General features: G+C 49.4%; 1 protein-coding gene across 1 annotated transcript in view; it reads left to right on the top strand.

Annotated features, from left to right (window-relative positions):
- The first annotated feature begins 5,028 nt into the window (after positions 1-5,028).
- Positions 5,029-20,175, top strand: part of QSER1 (glutamine and serine rich 1) — a 55,624-nt gene continuing 40,477 nt past the window's right edge. Inside the window, exon 1 of the mRNA XM_040410054.1 lies at positions 5,029-5,360. Coding sequence (XP_040265988.1) covers positions 5,257-5,360 — 104 coding nt within the window. The 5' untranslated portion in view covers positions 5,029-5,256. The remainder of the gene's footprint in view (positions 5,361-20,175) is intronic.

Below are 20,175 nucleotides of genomic sequence, written 5' to 3'. Positions count from 1 at the left end.
TTGTGGGTGTTAAGTAAAAGAAATGTGGAAAAGTGGTATGAATACTTCAAGGCACTGTATGTATGGTGTGCTGACTGACCGTAGCGTTTACACTAGACTATGGACTGAATGAGCGCATAGTTTACACTAGACTATAGACTGACTGCAGCGTTTACACCAGACTATGGACTGACTGACTGCAGCATTTACACCAGACTATGGACTGATTGACCGCAGTATTTACACCAGACTATAGACTGACCGCAGCGTTCACACCAGACTATGGACTGAATGAGCGCATAGTTTACACCAGGCTATGGACTGACTGACTGTAGCATTTACACCAGACTATAGACTGACCGCAGCGTTCACACCAGACTATGGACTGATTGACCGCAGTATTTACCCCAGACTATGAACTGACTGCAGCATTTACACCAGACTATGGACTGACTGCAGCCTTTACACCAGACTATGGACTGACTGCAGCGTTTACACCAGACTATATACTGACTGCAGCGTTTACACCAGACTATGGACTGAATGAGCGCATAGTTTACACCAGACTATGGACTGACTGCAGCGTTTACACCAGACTATTGACTGAATGAGCGCATAGTTTACAATAGACCAGGGGCGGATTGGGAACTTAAAGTGGCCCTGGAAACAAACCTAAAAGTCTCATGTTGTAGGCAGGACTTGGGCTACGTCTACACGACGACATTTGTCGCGTGACAATAAGTCGCGCGACAGATAGGGCACAACTACACTGCAACATTTGTAGCGCAACATTTTGTTGCACTAATGTCGCGCGACAATTTTTATAATGGCAGTCTATGGTGTCGCACTGCAACATGCCACATGCTGCGACTGCGACGCAACAGTCGCAGAAAAATCCATCTCAAATTGATTTTCTGCGACTGTTGCGTCGCAGCATGTTGCATTGTGACACCATAGACTGCCATTATAAAAATTGTCGCGCGACATTAGTGCGACAAATGTCGTCGTGTAGACGTAGCCTAAACTGATAGAAGACGGGGCAACATAAGTAGGCAGGGCTAACACAAGTAGAAAGGGACAACAGAAGTGGACACCTTAGTGCAGCACAAAGTACCGCCCCAACAGAATCAAATACCACAGTGAAGCACAAAATACTGCCACCCTCTCTACAGTATTCAACAGTATCACCGTCCTGTGGACTGTAATATAGTGAAGGTTCAGGAGGGCAACTGCTGCTGTTGAGCATCAGATCATTATGGACCTGGCCTGCAGCCATCAGGAGAGCTTGAGTGGCCCCCTGAAATTTCCCTGTAGGGTCTATAGCCAATCCGCCCCTGCACTAGACTATGGACAGACTGACTGCAGTGTTTATACTAGACTATAGACTGACCGCAGCGTTTACACTAGACTATGGACTGACTGGCCGCAGCGTTTACACCAGACCATGGACTGACTGACTGCAGTGTTTATACCACCAGACTATGGACTGACTGCAGCGTTTACACCAGACTATGGACTGACTGCAGCGTTTACACCAGACTATGGACTGACTGCAGTGTTTACACCAGACAATGGACTGACTGTAGCGTTTACACCATGACTATGGACTGACTGCAGCGTTTACACCAGACTATGGACTGACTGACTGCAGTGTTTACACTAGACTATGGACTGACTGCAGCGTTTACACCAGACTATGGACTGACTGCAGCGTTTACACCAGACTATGGACCGACTGCAGCGTTTACACTAGAATATGGACTGACTGCTGCGTTTACACCAAACTATGGACTGACTGCAATGTTTACACCAGACTATGGACTGACTGCAATGTTTACACCAGAGAATGGACTGACTGTAGCGTTTACACCATGACTATGGACCGACTGCAGTGTTTACACCAGACTATGGACTGACTGCAGCGTTTACACCAAACTATGGATTGACTGAAGTGTTTACACTAGACTATGAACTGACTGATTGACTGCAGCTTTTACACCAGACTATGGACCGACTTCAGCGTTTACACCAGCCTATGGACCGACTGCAGCAGTTACACCAGACTATGGACTGACTGCAGCGTTTACACCAAACTATAGACTGACTGCAATGTTTACACCAGACTATGGACTGACTGCAGTGTTTACACTAGACTATGGACTGACTGATTGACTGCAGCATTTACACTAGACTATGGACTGACCGCAGCGTTTACACCAAACTATGGACTGACTGCAATGTTTACACCAGACTATGGATTGACTGCAGTGTTTACACCAGACAATGGACTGACTGCAGCGTTTACACCAAACTATGGATTGACTGAAGTGTTTACACTAGACTATGAACTGACTGATTGACTGCAGCTTTTACACCAGACTATGGACCGACTTCAGCGTTTACACCAGCCTATGGACCGACTGCAGCAGTTACACCAGACTATGGACTGACTGCAGCGTTTACACCAAACTATAGACTGACTGCAATGTTTACACCAGACTATGGACTGACTGCAGCGTTTACACCAAACTATAGACTGACTGCAATGTTTACACCAGACTATGGACTGACTGCAGCGTTTACACCAAACTATAGACTGACTGCAATGTTTACACCAGACTATGGACTGACTGCAGCGTTTACACCAAACTATAGACTGACTGCAATGTTTACACCAGACTATGGACTGACTGCAGTGTTTACACTAGACTATGGACTGACTGATTGACTGCAGCATTTACACTAGACTATGGACTGACCGCAGCGTTTACACCAAACTATGGACTGACTGCAATGTTTACACCAGACTATGGATTGACTGCAGTGTTTACACCAGACAATGGACTGACTGTAGCGTTTACACCATGACTATGGACCGACTGCAGTGTTTACACCAAACTATGGATTGACTGAAGTGTTTACACTAGACTATGGACTGACTGATTGACTGCAGCGTTCACACCAGACTATGGACTGACTGCAGCTTTTACACCAAACTATGGATTGACTGCAGCTTTTACACCAGACTATGGATTGACTGAAGTGTTTACACTAGACTATGGACTGACTGATTGACTGCAGCTTTTACACCAGACTATGGACCGACTGCAGCGTTTACACCAGACTATGGACCAACTGCAGCATTTACACCAGACTATGGACTGACTGATTGACTGCAGCGTTTACACCAGACTATGGACCGACTGCAGCGTTTGCACCAGACTATGGACCGACTGCAGCTTTTACACCAAACTATGGATTGACTGCAGCTTTTACACCAGACTATGGACCAACTGCAGCATTTACACCAGACTATGGACTGACTGCAGCGTTTACACCAAACTATGGATTGACTGCAGTGTTTACACTAGACTATGGACTGACTGCAGCGATTACACAAGAATATGGACCGACTGTAGCATTTACATCAGACTATGGACCGACTGCAGCATTTACACCAGACTATGGACTGACTGCAGTGTTTACACCAAACTATAGACTGACTGCAGCGTTTACACCAAACTATAGACTGACTGCAGCGTTTACACCAGACTATGGACTGACTGCAGCGTTTACACCAGACTATGGACTGACCGCAGCGTTTACACCAAACTATGGACTGACTGCAATGTTTACACCAGACTATGGACCGACTGCAGCGTTTACACCATGACTATGGACCGACTGCAGCGTTTACACTAGACTATGGACTGACTGCAGCGTTTACACCAAACTATGGATTGACTGAAGTGTTTACACTAGACTATGGACTAACTGATTGACTGCAGCGTTTGCACCAGACTATGGACCGACTGCAGCGTTTGCACCAGACTATGGACCGACTGCAGCGTTTGCACCAGACTATGGACCGACTGCAGCGTTTACACCAAACTATGGATTGACTGCAGTGTTTACACTAGACTATGGACTGACTGCAGCGCTTACACAAGAATATGGACCGACTGTAGCATTTACATCAGACTATGGACCGACTGCAGCATTTACACCAGACTATGGATTGACTGAAGTGTTTACACTAGACTATGGACTAACTGATTGACTGCAGCGTTTGCACCAGACTATGGACCGACTGCAGCGTTTGCACCAGACTATGGACCGACTGCAGCGTTTACACCAAACTATGGATTGACTGCAGCGTTTACACCAGACTATGGATTGACTGCAGTGTTTACACCAGACTATGGATCAGCAACCTCAGACACTTCAGCTGTTCTGAAAGTGTTTACACTAGACTATGGACTGACTGATTGCAGCTTTTACACCAAACTATGGACCGACTGCAGCGTTTACACCAGACTATGGATTGACTGCAGTGTTTACACCAGACTATGGACTGACTGCAGCGTTTACACCAGACTATGGACCGACTGCAGCGTTTACACCAGACTATGGACCGACTGCAGCGTTTACACCAGACTATGGACTGACTGCAGCGTTTACACCAGACTATGGACTGACTGCAGCGTTTACACCATACTATGGACCGACTGCAGCGTTTACACCAAACTATGGATCAGCAACCTCAGACACTTCAGCTGTTCTAAAACTACAACTCCCAGAATCCTCCTTTCACTTCTAGGGGAGTTACAAGAATAGCTGAGTAAGTGTGCATGCTGGGAGTTGTAGTTTTACAGCAGGAGTGCTGAAGGTTGCTGATCCCTGCACTAGACTATGGACTGACCGCAGTGTTTATACCAGACTAAATCTGTGTATGTACTATGGGTTGCATGCATGTACGTAGGTGTGTATATATGACTGTATATGTAGGTATGCATGTATGTAGAGGTGTGTACATTTATGTGTTGTATATATGTATGTGCGTATATGTACATGTATGTAGATGCTTATGTACATGTGTTGTATGTTTATTTATTGTGTACATGTGCTGTATATATGTATGTGCGTATATGTACATGTGATGTATGTGTGGTACATGTATGTGTGGTGTGGCCGCACATGACGGGGGTGACGTCCCTCCAGATGTGGCCGCTCTCATGGCGGGGCTGCTGGCTGGGAGGCCTGCACTAGGCCGCTGCTACCAGAAGGGGGAGAGGGAGGAGGCGCCGTGCCCGGTGCATCCTGGGAAATAAACCAACATGGGGAGCAGCTCCGGGCTCACCACCATGCACTTCAATCCCACGGAGTGAGAGCCTGACGTGACCCCCCCCCGCCGCCGCCATAACACGGCCCACTGCGTCACCGCCTCCCGGGGACGATGTGAGGGGGCTGGAAGCGAAGAACCGCAGCCTCTCCCGGATGATGGACAGGAACTACCCGACTCCCACCTTTACCGACCCGCTGGCCCCAGCCTCCTCTGCCGCCTGGGCCTACGAGCGGAGCGCGGCCGGGATTAAACCCAGGTAAGAACGGCGCCTGGGACGGTGAGATGGCGTAGGAAAGTCCGGGGATGCGAGGCCTAGTCCTTCAGGGCCGGATCTCCTCCAGCCGACGATCAGAGGGAGGGGCTCCCGCACTGTACCAGGGGAGGACATTCACCACAGCCCGGGGATCCACCCCAGCAGCAGGCCTGACACCCGATCCGGGCGTGCAGACAGGCTGTGACCCGAGAATGGCACATGTCCTCCCAGCCCTGCTGCTGTCATCCCCTCCCTGCAACCTGTGGCTTTCCAGCTGTTGGAAAACTACAACTCCCAGCAGCCTGTGACCTCGGGGGTCGGCTGGGGTTTGTAGTTGCAGAGTTGTTAACCCTTTGTCTGCCCCCTTGTTCTCCACATGATGTGCCCTAGACCTGTATAGGAAGAGCAGTGTGCCCGGTGACAGCTGGCGCAGCGGGCACAACGCCGGACATTACAGGGCTGGGAGCCTTCCTTCATTTCATTTTCTCCCTTCTCGTTAAAAAATTGTGTGAAAATGTTATTTACGTGTCGTTCTAAGTTTGCTTCATGGGGGAGGACATCCTGCGACTTTATAATATTGCTAGAAAGCGGGACCAGAAGTAATATGGCGGCACAGACGTATGTACGTTACTACATTCCTCTAAAACTTCAGGGCGGCATGGCAGATGCCCTCGGGTCTGTGGTTCCTTGTGCCATCTAGTGCGGGCATCAGTGGCGAGTGCGTTGGTTGAAGTCGTCTTGTCCTAGAAAGCGGCAGAAACCGCTCTGAATTTAGTTTGTTCTCCAAGGATGGTCCGTATTTCTGCCAGTGGAGATGGAAACAGAATGACAGTGATGAGATGTGACGTTCCTCTTCTCCCTAGCCCCTGCAAGGTCAGACCCCGATGACAACCTCTCCTTCCTAGCCCCAGAATATCCTAAGGTCAGACCCCGATGACAGCCTCTCCTTCCTAGCCCCAGAATATCCTAAGGTCAGACCCCGATGACGGCCTCTCCTTCCTAGCCCCAGAATATCCTAAGGTCAGACCCCGATGACGGCCTCTCCTTCCTAGCCCCAGAATATCCTAAGGTCAGACCCCGATGACGGCCTCTCCTTCCTAGCCCCAGAATATCCTAAGGTCAGACCCCGATGACGGCCTCTCCTTCCTAGCCCCAGAATATCCTAAGGTCAGACCCCGATGACAACTTCTCCTTCCTAGCCCCAGAATATCCTAAGGTCAGACCCCGATGACAGCCTCTCCTTCCTAGCCCCAGAATATCCTAAGGTCAGACCCCGATGACAGCCTCTCCTTCCTAGCCCCAGAATATCCTAAGGTCAGACCCCGATGACAGCCTCTCCTTCCTAGCCCCAGAATATCCTAAGGTCAGACCCCGATGACAGCCTCTCCTTCCTAGCCCCAGAATATCCTAAGGTCAGACCCCGATGACAGCCTCTCCTTCCTAGCCCCAGAATATCCTAAGGTCAGACCCCGATGACAGCCTCTCCTTCCTAGCCCCAGAATATCCTAAGGTCAGACCCCGATGACAACCTCTCCTTCCTAGCCCCAGAATATCCTAAGGTCAGACCCCGATGACTACTTCTCCTTCCTAGCCCCAGAATATCCTAAGGTCAGACCCCGATGACAGCCTCTCCTTCCTAGCCCCAGAATATCCTAAGGTCAGACCCCGATGACGGCCTCTCTTTCCTAGCCCCAGAATATCCTAAGGTCAGACCCCGATGACAGCCTCTCCTTCCTAGCCCCAGAATATCCTAAGGTCAGACCCCGATGACGGCCTCTCCTTCCTAGCCCCAGAATATCCTAAGGTCAGACCCCGATGACAGCCTCTCCTTCCTAGCCCCAGAATATCGTAAGGTCAGACGCCGATGACAGCCTCTCTTTCCTAGCCCCAGAATATCCTAAGGTCAGACCCCGATGACAACTTCTTCCTAGCACCAGCATATCCTAAAGGGATCCTGTCATGTGTTTATCACCCCATGAACTAACTAGCCCTTATTACAATTACTAATTTCAATAGTATGTTCTTCCCCCTTTTTTTACCTTAGTAACATAGTACCTTTGCATTCCCTGTTATTCATTTTCCCACAAATTATTAAAATGAAGGACTTCATAAACCACGCCCCTTTTTATCATCTACAGGTCTCTTTTTTTTTTTTTCTGGCCACGAAATTCTCGTCTCAAATCTCGCGCGTGCGCGCTGTCTGATCAGTGTAATGTTCTAAATGCAAAACCAAATAAAGTGTGGGGCAGCAGAGAGAGTCTGTGTGACCAGTGAGGCCGGCTGCTGTCGAGTCGGAGAACGCTTACCCGAGATGTACACTCTGCCCGCCAAATAACTCCAGCTTGTACTGGTCCACTGGAAGTGAGGATGAGCCGATGCAGGCCCAGTTTACTTTCAGCTATGAATGTGCGTCATTACACTGATCAGACAGCGCGCATGCGCGGGGTTTTGAGCTTCTGAACAAGTGAATAGGGGAGTGGCTACAGCGCTGAATAGAAAAACCGCTGGACTCGTATCGGCTCATTAGCATGCAGCACGTGGCATCTTTGTGTGTATATTATGAGGCTAGCCATCTGTCACACCAGTTAGGGTACTTTCATACTAGCGTTTTTCTTTACCGGCATTGAGTTGCGTCCTAGAAGCGACATGGCTGATGCATGCATCTGATCCCGTGCTCGCCCTCATCGATGGCCGTGTTCCTGGCGCGGTACAGTCAGTAAGAGACGGCACTGAAAGAAGGGCGCAGGGCTTCAGCTGTGAGGACGTTGGGGCAGATTCCCTCACAACGTCACCTTGCTGTTTGCATCATTTTTGGAAAAATTATGTTATGGTGGCCGACCTCTTTGAAGACTATGGGCTAAAATACTTTTGTAATAGGTTTTTATTAACAATTTGGCTCCAGGACGCGGTGTGTGGTAAATCCATCAGCCCTCTCTGACCTCTGCGGATGTCACTCCTGTAGTGTGGCTAAGGGGGTTTCACACTTTTTTTAAATTTTTTTTTTCCCAAAATTGCCATTATTATTTTTTAATTCTGTGGGGGGTTTTTTTGGAGCAAAAACAGCTGCGGTCAGATGTTATGTGCTGGACAGTAGGAAATTATAAAACGTCCCACAAACACGGGGTCATTTAGCATCCAGAAATATGACTATATATTAGGCGTATTTCTGGTGCAGATTGCGACGCAAGGGTTATTTGCACCTCAGTCTGCAACTTTTCCACCGCTCACACCAGGTCTAAAAAACGTGGGCGTGGCAGGGGACAGGCCGACAGGCGCGTCTCCTTAGTCATTTTTTAACGCTACTTTCACACTAGCGTCGGGGCTCCGCTTGTGAGCTCCGTTTGAAGGCTCTCACAAGCGGCCCGAACGCATCCGTCCAGCTACCAATGCATTCTGAGTGGATGCGGATTCGCTCAGAATGCATCAGTCTGGCAGCGTTCAGCCTCCGCTCCGCTCAGCAGGCGGACACCCGAACGCAGCTTGCAGCGTTCGGGTGTCCGCCTGGCCGTGCGGAGGCAAACGGATCCGTCCAGACTTACAATGTAAGTCAATGGGGACGGATCCGTTTGAAGTTGACACTATATGGCTCTATTTTCAAACGGATCCGTCCTCCATTGACTTTCAATGTAAAGTCTGGACGGATCCGTCTGAACAACTTTCACACTTAGAATTTTTTCTAAGTTATAATGCAGACGGATCCGTTCTGAACGGATACAAACATCTGCATTATAGGAGCGGATCCGTCTGTGCAGACACCAGACGGATCCGCTCTGAACGCTAGTGTGAAAGTAGCCTAAGCCTGTTTTAGGTATAGAAAATGGTCTAAATGTAAGACAGCAAGGAAGCCGTCTTACATTTAGACTGGCTCTGGATGCGCCGAAGTTAAAGGGAACCTGTCACCAAAAAATCGCCTATTAAGCTGTTCAGAGTACCTTATAGTGCTACATAGTTGTGTCCTATCCCTATAGCACTTTTTCGTCCTTTTCCTGCATTTATCGTCACTGAGAAATCGATGCTTTAATCAGCCGCTGCCCCGTGTTTCAAGTCAGGCTTGAAGTCAAGGGGGCTGCGGCCTAGGCGTCTCCAATCCTGCGCAGTAAAGGGCTGCTGTAGCGCGATCCCGGCTCCGGCTCGTACACACAGCCGACTTCAGTCTCACTACTGCGCATGCGCCCGCCAGCCTTACATACTCTCGCTCTGTATGCGCAGGAAGAGAAGATGCCGGGCGCGAGTATGTAAGGCTGGCGGGCGCATGCGCAGTAGTGAGACTGAAGCCGGCTGAGTGTACGACCCGGAGCCGGGATCGCGCTACAGTAGCCCTTTACTGCGCATGCGGGCTGAGAGCGCGGTCCCGGCACTAAGATGCGGCGTGTCAATCAAGGCGGCGAGAGGCCGGAAAAGCAGGATTGGAGACGCCTAGGCCGCTGCCCCCTTGACTTCAAGCCTGACTTGAAACACGGGGCAGCGGCTGATTAAAGCATCGATTTCTCAGTGACGATAAATGCAGGAAAAGGACGAAAAAGTGCTATAGGACACAACTATGTAGCACTATAAGGTACTCTGAACAGCTTAATAGGCGATTTTTTTTTTTTGGTGACAGGTTCCCTTTAAGGTGAGGCCTGCTCCTCTTCATAACTCCGGCAGATCCACCACCAGCGCAGGGGTTAAGACCGGAGTCTGAAACGCTGGTCTTAGTAAATGACCCCCACAGTGTTTATTGTAAAGTTTTTCTGGTATTTTGTGGCCCCTTTGAATATTTTTAAAATTCGCGGCATGCTCTGAGTGTGCTATTTTTTTTCTGACATTTTTTTCCGTAGGCTTTTCTATAGGGTGGCGGGGGAAAGACTAAGGCCCCTTTCACACGGGCGAGTTTTCTACGCAGGTTCAATGCATGAGGTGAACGCATTGCACCCGCACTGAATCTGGACCCATTAATTTCTATGGGGCTGTGCACATGAGCGGTGATTTTCACGCATCACTTGTGCGTTGCGTGAAAATCGCAGCATGCTCTATATTGTGTGTTTTTTCACGCAACGCAGGCCCCATAGAAGTGAATGGGGCTGCATGAAAATTGCAAGCAAGTGCGGATGCGTTGTGATTTTCACGCATGGTTGCGTGACATGATTATAAGAGAAAATAATAGCATTCTTCATACAGAATGCTAAGTAAATGAGGGATGGAGGGGTTAAAAAAAATAAAAATTAAACTCCCCTCAGCCACTTGTTCGCGCTGCCCAGCTTCTCTTCTTTCTTCTTCTTTGATGACCTGGGAGGAAAAGGACCTTTGGTGACGTCACTGCGCTCATCACATGGTCCATCACCATGGTGATGGACCATGTGATGAGAGAAGTGACGTCACCAAAGGTCCTTTTCCTCCCAGGTCATCAAAGAAGAAGAAAGACGACGAGCCGGGCTGCACGAACAAGTGGATGAGGTGAGTTAAACATTATTTTTTTTTTTTTTAACCCCTCCATCCCTCATTTACTTAGCATTCTGTATTAAGAATGCTATTATTTTCCCTTATAATCATGTTATAAGGGAAAATAATAATGATGGGGTCCCCCTCCCGATCGTCACCTAGCAACCATGCGTGAAAATCACACCGCATCCGCACTTTCTTGCGTGAAAAACGCAGAATATAGAACATGCTGCTATTTTTCACTCAACGCACAAGTGATGCGTCTGCTCAGCCCCATTGAGGTGAATGGGTCCGGATTCAGTGTGGGTGCAATGCGTTCCCCTCACGCATTGCACCCGCGCGGAAAACTTGCCCGTGTGAAAGGGGCCTAAACTTCTAAAGAAAACACTCTCATTTCATGGCGTTATTAACAAGCGAAAAATGCCAAAAAAAGGTAGAGTGAAAGCTCCCTAAGGCTGGGTTCACACATGACTGATTAGCTGCGGATTCGCTGTAGCAGATTTTTCGTGCAGCGTTCTACAGCACCAGCAAAGTGAATGACTGTTTAGCAATTCTCATTCACACATGGCAGAAAGGAATACCCAGCAGAAACCCGTGGTACGGATTTGAAAGGGTAGGTTCACACGAGAGATTTTGTGACAAAATTCGTAGCAGATCCCATAGCAGAAAGCACTGTGGGTTTTCGTTTTGGATGGCGCAGACCCGTTTTCGCTTTAGTCCATCCACCGCAGCTTTGTGAGGATTCTGCGCAGTAACCGCACCAAGACAGGACCTGAAAAACCGTGCAGCAAAAATCCTTGGCCGCATGAACTGCAGAAAACAGGAGGTGCTCTCAGTGCAATTTTCGGCACCAAATCTGCACTCAAACCCGCTCCCAAAAATCTCCATCTCCTAAATGTTGTCATCGCCGACCTGCTAAAAAAAAGAAAAAGCAGAGCCACTACTGATACATCCTTGGGCCGGAGTGCTGCCGGACCCAGATCCATTATGTTTCTTCCCAACCAAGCTTTGATCTCACCCACAGAACCCCCTTCATCATCCAAGATTTCTTCCGCAGAACAGCGGGGGGGTCCTGGGCTTGCACTTGGAGCCCACTTAGGTTCCCTCTATAAGAAATGCGAATCTCGAGGGGTCAAACTCTACTTAACCCTCTGTTCGCAGCAGCACCACCATGTTCATGTCCTGCTTGGTTTTCTGTTTCCTTTTGGTTTGGGCTTTTTTTGGTATTTTGTGCCTTTTTAGCAGGACGCAGCTTTCATTTTCTCCCCGTAGTGAGTAGACGTACCGCACCGGATGACGTTTCCATCGTTCTCCACGAAGTGCGACAGGCTGGCTGCGATACAACTTGCTGCGGGCATGGCAGGGTCTAGTGACTGGCAAAGCGGCCGTCTGGTCTTGGGGGTGGGCTGGTTTTCCATGTACCCTGGGTGAGCACATGGCAGAGGTTGTAGTTACATGCTGGAGCCTAAAGAGGGCGACCCCCCTCTCCCCAATGTTACACAAGAGGGCAATAAATGGCATATAATGGTGCAGGTGATCGATGCTAATTTTTGCCCAGACACAACATCATCCAATTGGCTTATCCCATTTATCCCGCTATGGCATTGCAGTTGACCGGAGGCTCACCGCAGCGGACCACGTGCTTTAGAGCTGGTTATGCCATGCTCTTCCCTTTGGGTGCACTGTGGGATGCAATATTGATGCATGCGAACTTTACATGCCAGTAGATGACTTGTATCACTGCACGTCCTGTACTTAACTATGGCGGCCTGGACTTTGCAGGGAACGCAGTCTCCAACCGGTTGCTTTTCAGCTAATGCGCTCACTGCTCTGTGGAGCTTATGGCGGTTTTCACCATATCGGCAGTAGTGGCATCTACTGGATTCCTGTGCTTTCTTTGTCAACCATTATCCTGGTTCATGTGACCATGTGGGCTTTGTTGGATCTGATCTGCAGTTGAGCCATTTTGTACAGGGGTACAAGTGTCCAAAATGTACAATGGTATCTGGAGTGTTAAAGGGGTTCTCCAGGAATACACAATTTCTAACGTCTGCCCCCCAATCTGCAAGGATCATACTCGTCTGCCCCCGTCGCCCCGATCCTCCCCGCTGTCTCCTGTGTCTCCATCCTCCGGTCTGGGGTTTTTCTTCCTCCCCGACATGGTCATCTGATCCTCCTCAGCCAATCACTGAAGTGCTCACAAGAGACACGTGACAGCTGAAGCCAGCGTTTGGCTGAAGAGGATTGTGTGACTATGCCCATGGCAGGGAGGATGAAAACAAACCTGGCACCGCAAGGTGGAGGCGCAGGAGCCAGCGTGGAGGACCGGAGCGACATGGGGCAGGTGACTATAATGCTTTCAGTAGGGGAGACAGGCTGCTGGCAGCTGTTAAGAATTGTGCATTCCCGGAGAACCCCTTTAAAGGGGTTGGTCAAGAGTGACCCCACTGTACTGGACCCTTAAAGGGAAGATGACTAAGGCTACTTTCACACTCTCGTTTGGTGCGGATCCGTCATGGATCTGCACAGACGGATCCGTTCAGATAATACAACCGCCTGCATCCGTTCAGAACGGATCCGTTTGTATTATCTGTAACATAGCCAAAACGGATCATCTTGAACACCATTGAAAGTCAATGGGGGACGGATCCGTTTTCTATTGTGCTATATTGTGTCAGTAAAAATGGATCCGTCCCCATTGACTTACATTGTGTGTCCGGACGGATCCGTTTGGCTCCGCATCGTCAGGCGGACACCAAAACGCTGCAAGCAGCATTTTGGTGTCCACCTCCAGAGCGGAATGGAGGCGGAACGGAGGCAAACTGATGCATTCTGAGCGGATCCTTTTCCATTCAGAATGCATTAGAGCAAAACTGATCCATTTTGGACCGCGCCCTGAACGGATCTCGCGAACGGATCTCGCGAACGGAAACTAAAACGCCAGTGTGAAAGTAGCCTTACCTGCTTTAAGGTGCTGGCTTCCCGCTCCTTCTCCTCCAGGCCTACGATTCTTCGCTGGGCTCATTCGATGTACACATCCGGTTGACATCGCCGTGGCCAGTGATTGCAGACCTGATCCCCTTGTGTCATGTGACCATTTGTCATGACGTAAGGGGAGCCGGTCACCGCCGTGGTTAGGTGGGGCAATGTCAAATCGGATGTTTACAGTGAGGGAGCCAGCGGGGCACTGGCACCAGGAAGCAGGTCGGGTAAGGGGGGGGAACGGGGAACAGGGGGGTTTGCAAAAATAAATAAATAACCATTTTTGCACAACTCCTTTTAAGTTTTAAAACTCCCAACCCCTTCATACACATGTAGGATCATATTGTCCGAGCACGCATGTTTTCTAAATGGGGGAGGGGAGTAAAGCGCTGCCAGGCACCTTATCTCCGTGAGAGCAAAAGGATCAGACATGTTGAAATCCAACTAATTGATCCTTATCCCTCTTCCCCCAAAGGCCCAGACACCTGACACGTTTGGCAGACATTAGTCTTCCGGTATGTATGTAGCCGGCTGTGCCATGCAGCATGGCGGCACTATTGCTTTGTTATGACCCTTTCTAACATTTCGGATCATAGGAGGAAATAAAGAAATCAGGAACCAGAGCACAAGATATATTTTTTTCCTGTGCTAAAAATAGTAGGGATTTGGGCAGGGCTTCTCCGCGGTTCAGTAGTTCAGGTTCACTCCCCAGGAGTTCATAAAGACAGATCTGTTCCTTCCGGCACACGGCGTTAACATTGATCCCGTAAAAGAAGAAAGTGACTAAGATGCCCCGGAGTCGGGTCCACGTGTCTTCGGAAGGCAGCGAGAACAATGCCCCTACGTAGGGAGGGTTCGCCTGGTGCACGGCATAGGGAGCTGCGGCTCTTGACTTTCTGAGCATCCATAGAAAATCAGACGCCATTAAAATTATTATTTTTTTTTTTATTGAAAAACATAAGGTATGTGATGAAATATGAGGGATCTCTGTACATTGCAGATACCACATAGCTTATTGGTTATTAGACCTGCAGGCCGGTTTATCCTTACATTTCTGATGTATATAATGCTAGGGGTGCAGTATAGACTGACACTAACACTGGCTATGACTCTTCCTAATGGGCCGTTCATGTGGTGGCTTTTGCAGACAAAGCTGGTGCGGATACCACACCAAAAAATGTAGACTCGGTCTCCCATTGAAACTTCGGCTTCCTATTAAAAACTATGGAGCTGGGTTTCGTGGCTGCCTGGTGGCTTTTTGGGGTGATATCCTCACCAAATTTTGCCTGCAAAAGACGCTGTGTGAACAGCCCCATGCAGGGTCTTTGGAAAGCGGGGTGACTCTCCTGTTAGGAGCCGTCACCCAGCACTACCTGCTGCTGTTTTGCCCGATCTTTCACCAAGTGGTCTGCAACCTGTTGTGAAACTACAACTCCCAGCATGCTATTTCCTATTCACATAGAATAAATCATGTATTTATTTATTTTTTTCACGCTCTGCGGCGCCACCTCTGATAAAGCCCCATGTGAACATGCCCTGTGATTATTTAGTATCCTGGAGATGCTTCGTCAGCAGCAGCATTTGTATTCATGGATGAGACCCTGTTCAGTTGTCACCGGGCAGAGCTGATGTCTGGATTGGTTATTTTCCTCCATTTGTCCTTGTGTTTTACATGTTTGCGTCAGTCGGTGTATTGCTGGGCTTTACGTGATGGATTATTCTGGTTCCGCAGGCCATTTATGTTTTTTTGCAGGCAGCAGGTTGTGCAGAAGGACCGTGCAGGGGTTGTCTGACTTCTTGAGTAAGATGTAGATTTTGTTTTTTGCTCTATGCTGATTTCAAAACTTTCATTAGATCACAGCTGACCAATCCAGGACTCTACAGCAGCCCCCTGATGACAGATATTGGGTTGGGGCTGACATCTTCTAGATCATCATGTCTGACTCTTCTTTTCTTTGAAGATCAGCCATGCTAAAAAGAGCTTGGGCCCATGACGGGTGAGGGTTGGGCCCATGACGGGTGAGGGTTGGGCCTATGACGGGTGAGGGTTGGGCCCATGACGGGGGAGGGTTGGGCCCATGACGGGGGAGGGTTGGGCCCATGACGGGGGAGGGTTGGGCCCATGACGGGGGAGGGTTGGGCCCATGACGGGTGAGGGTTGGGCCCATGACGGGTGAGGGTTGGGCCCATGACGGGTGAGGGTTGGGCCCATGACGGGTGAGGGTTGGGCCCATGACGGGTGAGGGTTGGGCCCATGACGGGTGAGGGTTGGGCCCATGACGGGTGAGGGTTGGGCCCATGACGGGTGAGGGTTGGGCCCATGACGGGTGAGGGTTGGGCCCATGACGGGTGAGGGTTGGGCCCATGACGGGTGAGGGTTGGGCCCATGACGGGTGAGGGTTGGGCCCATGACGGGTGAGGGTTGGGCCCATGACGCGTGAGGGTTGGGCCCATGACGCGTGAGGGTTGGGCCCATGACGCGTGAGGGTTGGGCCCATGACGCGTGAGGGTTGGGCCCATGACGCGTGAGGGTTGGGCCCATGGATTTTATATTCACATCTTAGAACCATGGAATATGATGGCCCCCATACATAAGTCAACTGGACTAACAGATTTTTGGTGGGACCACCGACTGTTTTATGTGTATGGGAGCCTCCGACTCTGGTAAGAGGGATCTGGCATGTTGAGTTTCAGTGCCTGATCCTTTTGTTATTAAAGGAAATAGGTTGGCTCCTATGACGCTCGTACAGGCGTTATTGCGACTTCTGGTGATGACTTTTTCACTGTCTGGTTCTGTCAATCAAAGCACAGAGGACGCAGCAGTTGCAGAGAGAGCAGAGGCTCTTGGTGTAATGGTAACGCCCTCGTTGCTCCTAGAGGCTCATTTGCATATATTAAAACCAATTTTTTTCTCAGCAATGCGGGCACATAGGAACATGGGACCAACACAGATGCCTTCAGCTGCCAAGCACACATGTAACAGGTCAGCCAGTGTCATAGGGACAAAACTGCTGACAGATGCCCTTTAAAGGGGTTTTGCCATCACATACAATGGGGGAATATCGCTAGGATATGCCCCCATTGTCTGATGGGTGCGGGTCCCACCTCTGGGACCCGCACCTACAAACGAGAACAGAGCAGGGAAATTAATGGAGGGCGCAATGCTCATGTGCAGCCGCTTTCCATTCATTTCAATGGGGCCGCCGAAAATAGCCAAGCACTTATACAAATAAATGGGAGCAGGGGCCGCACGTGCACGGTGCGCTCCCATTCAATTGTATGGGAGCAGAGCTTGGTGGTGGACGGACCCCGGGAAATCCGGGGTCCTCCAGCCACAGCTCTCCCGGCTCCGTTCTCCTTGGGACCCGCACCTATCAGTCAATTGGGGGCATATCTTAGCAATATGGCCCCTTTGTATGTGATGGAAATGCCCCTTTAAGAGCTTTCTGTCTTAGTGACCGCATCGGATGCATACGGAGCCATATGCCCAGTGTTCTGCATCATGTCATATGTCTCGAGGAGCCTTCCAGGGATTGAGACGCTTGGTGCCTTGTGCTTCTTGGAATGAGGTATTTTTTACATGATCCTTGCAATTACGCATGGGAGGTAAGACTTATTGTTATATCATTTACTTTCTGCAGCCAGCGTGCCCCTCATTATTACTTCTTGGAAGAGACTAGAACGGAGTCGTTTAGAAGCAGAACAGGTTCTCTAATGGCTGATAAAGATCTTCCCGTCGGTTTTCTGCTGCATACAATGCAATGTATTTATGTCCCTCCATTAAATGGAGCTGCGCTTCTCGCTCCCCCCGCCTTCCATTTCTGTAAAATTGGTTAATCACTGACGGCAATAGCAATCTGTGAAGCTGTAATAAATCCCGAGCAGCTTCTTAAGGTAATGCAGGAAGTACGTTGCATTAAAAAAAAGGGGGTTCGATGCATAAAGGGGTTGTCCTGGATTAGAAAAGCATGGCTGCCTTCTTCTTCCAAAAACAGCACCACCCCGTCCACGGGTCGTGTGTGGTATTGCAGCTCAGCTGCATTGGAGTCGATGAGACAGAGCTGCAAGCTGTGTACAGGCGTGGTGCTGAGACAGCCATGTTTTTCTAATCCTGGACTACCCTTTTAAATCACCGATCCTTCATTAGTATGACATGCATGTTACGTGGTGTACTTTGTGTTGGTGTTCAGGTTGCCTTGTAGCCTATTGACTACCACCCAGCTCCACGTGTACAGAAGTGCTATATAGCAGACTGCCTCTGGGGTCTTGTGTAGCACGGGGTGATAGACTTGGAGGATAGGTCATCAATTGTACAGTAGTGGGGGTCCGACACCTGGGACCCCCCCCATCAGCTGTATGAAGAGACGGCATGCACACACGCCGTCTCCCGTCTCTCTTCCTGTTTACCGCTGCTGTCTATGGCAAAGACTTTTTACGGCAGCAGCGGACATGGAGAGAAGGTAGACGGTACTTGCGCACTTTGCGTGCCGTCTCTTCATACAGCTGATTGGCAGGAGTCCTGGGTGTCGGACCCCCGCAAATCTGATATTGATGATCTATCCTGAGGATAGGTCATCAATAGTAAAAGCCAGGGCAACCCCTTTTAATTAAAGGGCTTCTTTGGGGGTGGGGGTTCTGTATTAAATCAGAAGTAAACAAACCGAATCCGGCACTGACACTATTGTAAGTTAATGGGCGCCGGATCCGTGTTTATTTTTTATTTTATTTTTCCTGTCTATTGACTTGCATTGTTTTTAGTGCCAGACCCGGCTTGTTCAGTTTTGCAAACTGTGCACAAAACTGGAGTTTGCAGCGGTTTTGTGTCCGGTCACAGAACGCGACGGAACAGAATGCATTCTGGTGCACTCCGTTCCGGTTTGTTCAGTTTTGTCCCCATTGACAGTGAATAGGGACAAAACTCGCACGGGGTACCGCCTCCTCTTCAAACGTCTGACCGGCGGGGGTTCCTGGTTTCGGTCCCCCGCCATTCTGATGCTGATGGCCTATCCTGGGGATAGGTCATCAATCTATATAGTTCCTGCACAACCCCATTAAGAAGCACAAGGTTCATGTGGCACAATCGCAGTCGCTGCTCCGGTATCGGCAGTCACAAGATGTCCAGCATTTTATAATTAATTTGTTATAATGAACACATTGATTCGCTCATCACTAGTTATAAACATACAAAATATGTAAAAAAATAACAACAAAATAATGGGAAATCCAAAGTGATAGCGGAATGCACTCCATCCAGAAAGGGGGCTGCCATAAGTACGACGTGTCCGTATGAATGATTCCGCAGCTTGAGTCCCGCGCCTATCTCTGCACTTGGCAGCTTCTTCAGGGCTCTACAGAGGCTGAGTGCGGATATGTCATATCTTCCATATACGGGAATACCCGGGGTGCCTGGAATATTAGTGTATTTCAGATTAATCCCCTGAGATTTGTGTTGCAGGCAGGACATGATCACTTTCCCTCTCTGTTCTCTACACATTCCCAAACATTTCGGCGTTAGATGGCGATCGATGGACATGTTTGCACCTTGAGTCTTTACTATATATAGAAGATCTCTGAGCGGAGTGAGGCTGCCGGAGATATGAATGCAGATAACGCCGAGATTCGGGGAGAAAATGTGCGGAACGTTGTAAAAATATGTACATATCGCAAATCTTCCTCATTTCATGCCATCTCGTAGGAGAAATCTAGAAAGTATTCTTACTCTTCTGTATGTGTCTTGAGTTCAGCCTGTTTCCCCTCCGCTTACCTGTAAGACGACTGGCTGCAGCGGGAGCCTCCTCCCACCTACCGCTCCATCTGTAGGAACGAAGAGCCCTGCCTCATCTGTAATGGAAGTGACTGTCTCCTATGGCCCTCCAGCTGTTGAAAAACTACAACTCCCAGCATGCCCTAATGGCTGTAGGCTGTCCAGGCATGTTGGGAATTGTAGTTTTGCAACAGCTGGAGGGCCGCAGGTTGGGCATCCCTGTTGTAGGGCGTCCCCACAGTTGCAGCAGTGGGTTATGTGGTCAGCTTTCTGTTCTCGAGGTTTTCTCTGTGCCAGGAGTCATTCAGTTGAATCGCATGAAGCCTTGGCACGTCGGCTCTCGCATGTCACAGCCTTTCAGCGCAGCAGTTACCAGATAAATGCACGAGAAGCCCACATACAAAACTCTAGGGGGGGTCGTCTTATCAGAGACGACCCCTTTCAGAGTGCAGGACGATCGCTGCTGGTCCTGCCCGCTGATCTTCCAAGCAGCGACTGCCAGAATCCTACCAAAATGCCTTAAAATATTGTATTCCGTCCATCTCTGTAGGACTGCCGGAGACAACAGAGTGCAGCACTGGACGATCTCTGGCAGATCCCATAGAGATGAATGGAGCCTGCCAGTCTATTTATTTCTAAGGCCCTGCCAGGTGC

Source organism: Bufo bufo, chromosome 10 (assembly GCF_905171765.1).
Source record: "Bufo bufo chromosome 10, aBufBuf1.1, whole genome shotgun sequence".
Lineage (NCBI taxonomy): Eukaryota > Metazoa > Chordata > Amphibia > Anura > Bufonidae > Bufo > Bufo bufo.
The sequence above is the reverse complement of the archived record's forward strand: the minus strand, read 5'-3'. Positions and strand labels throughout refer to the sequence as shown.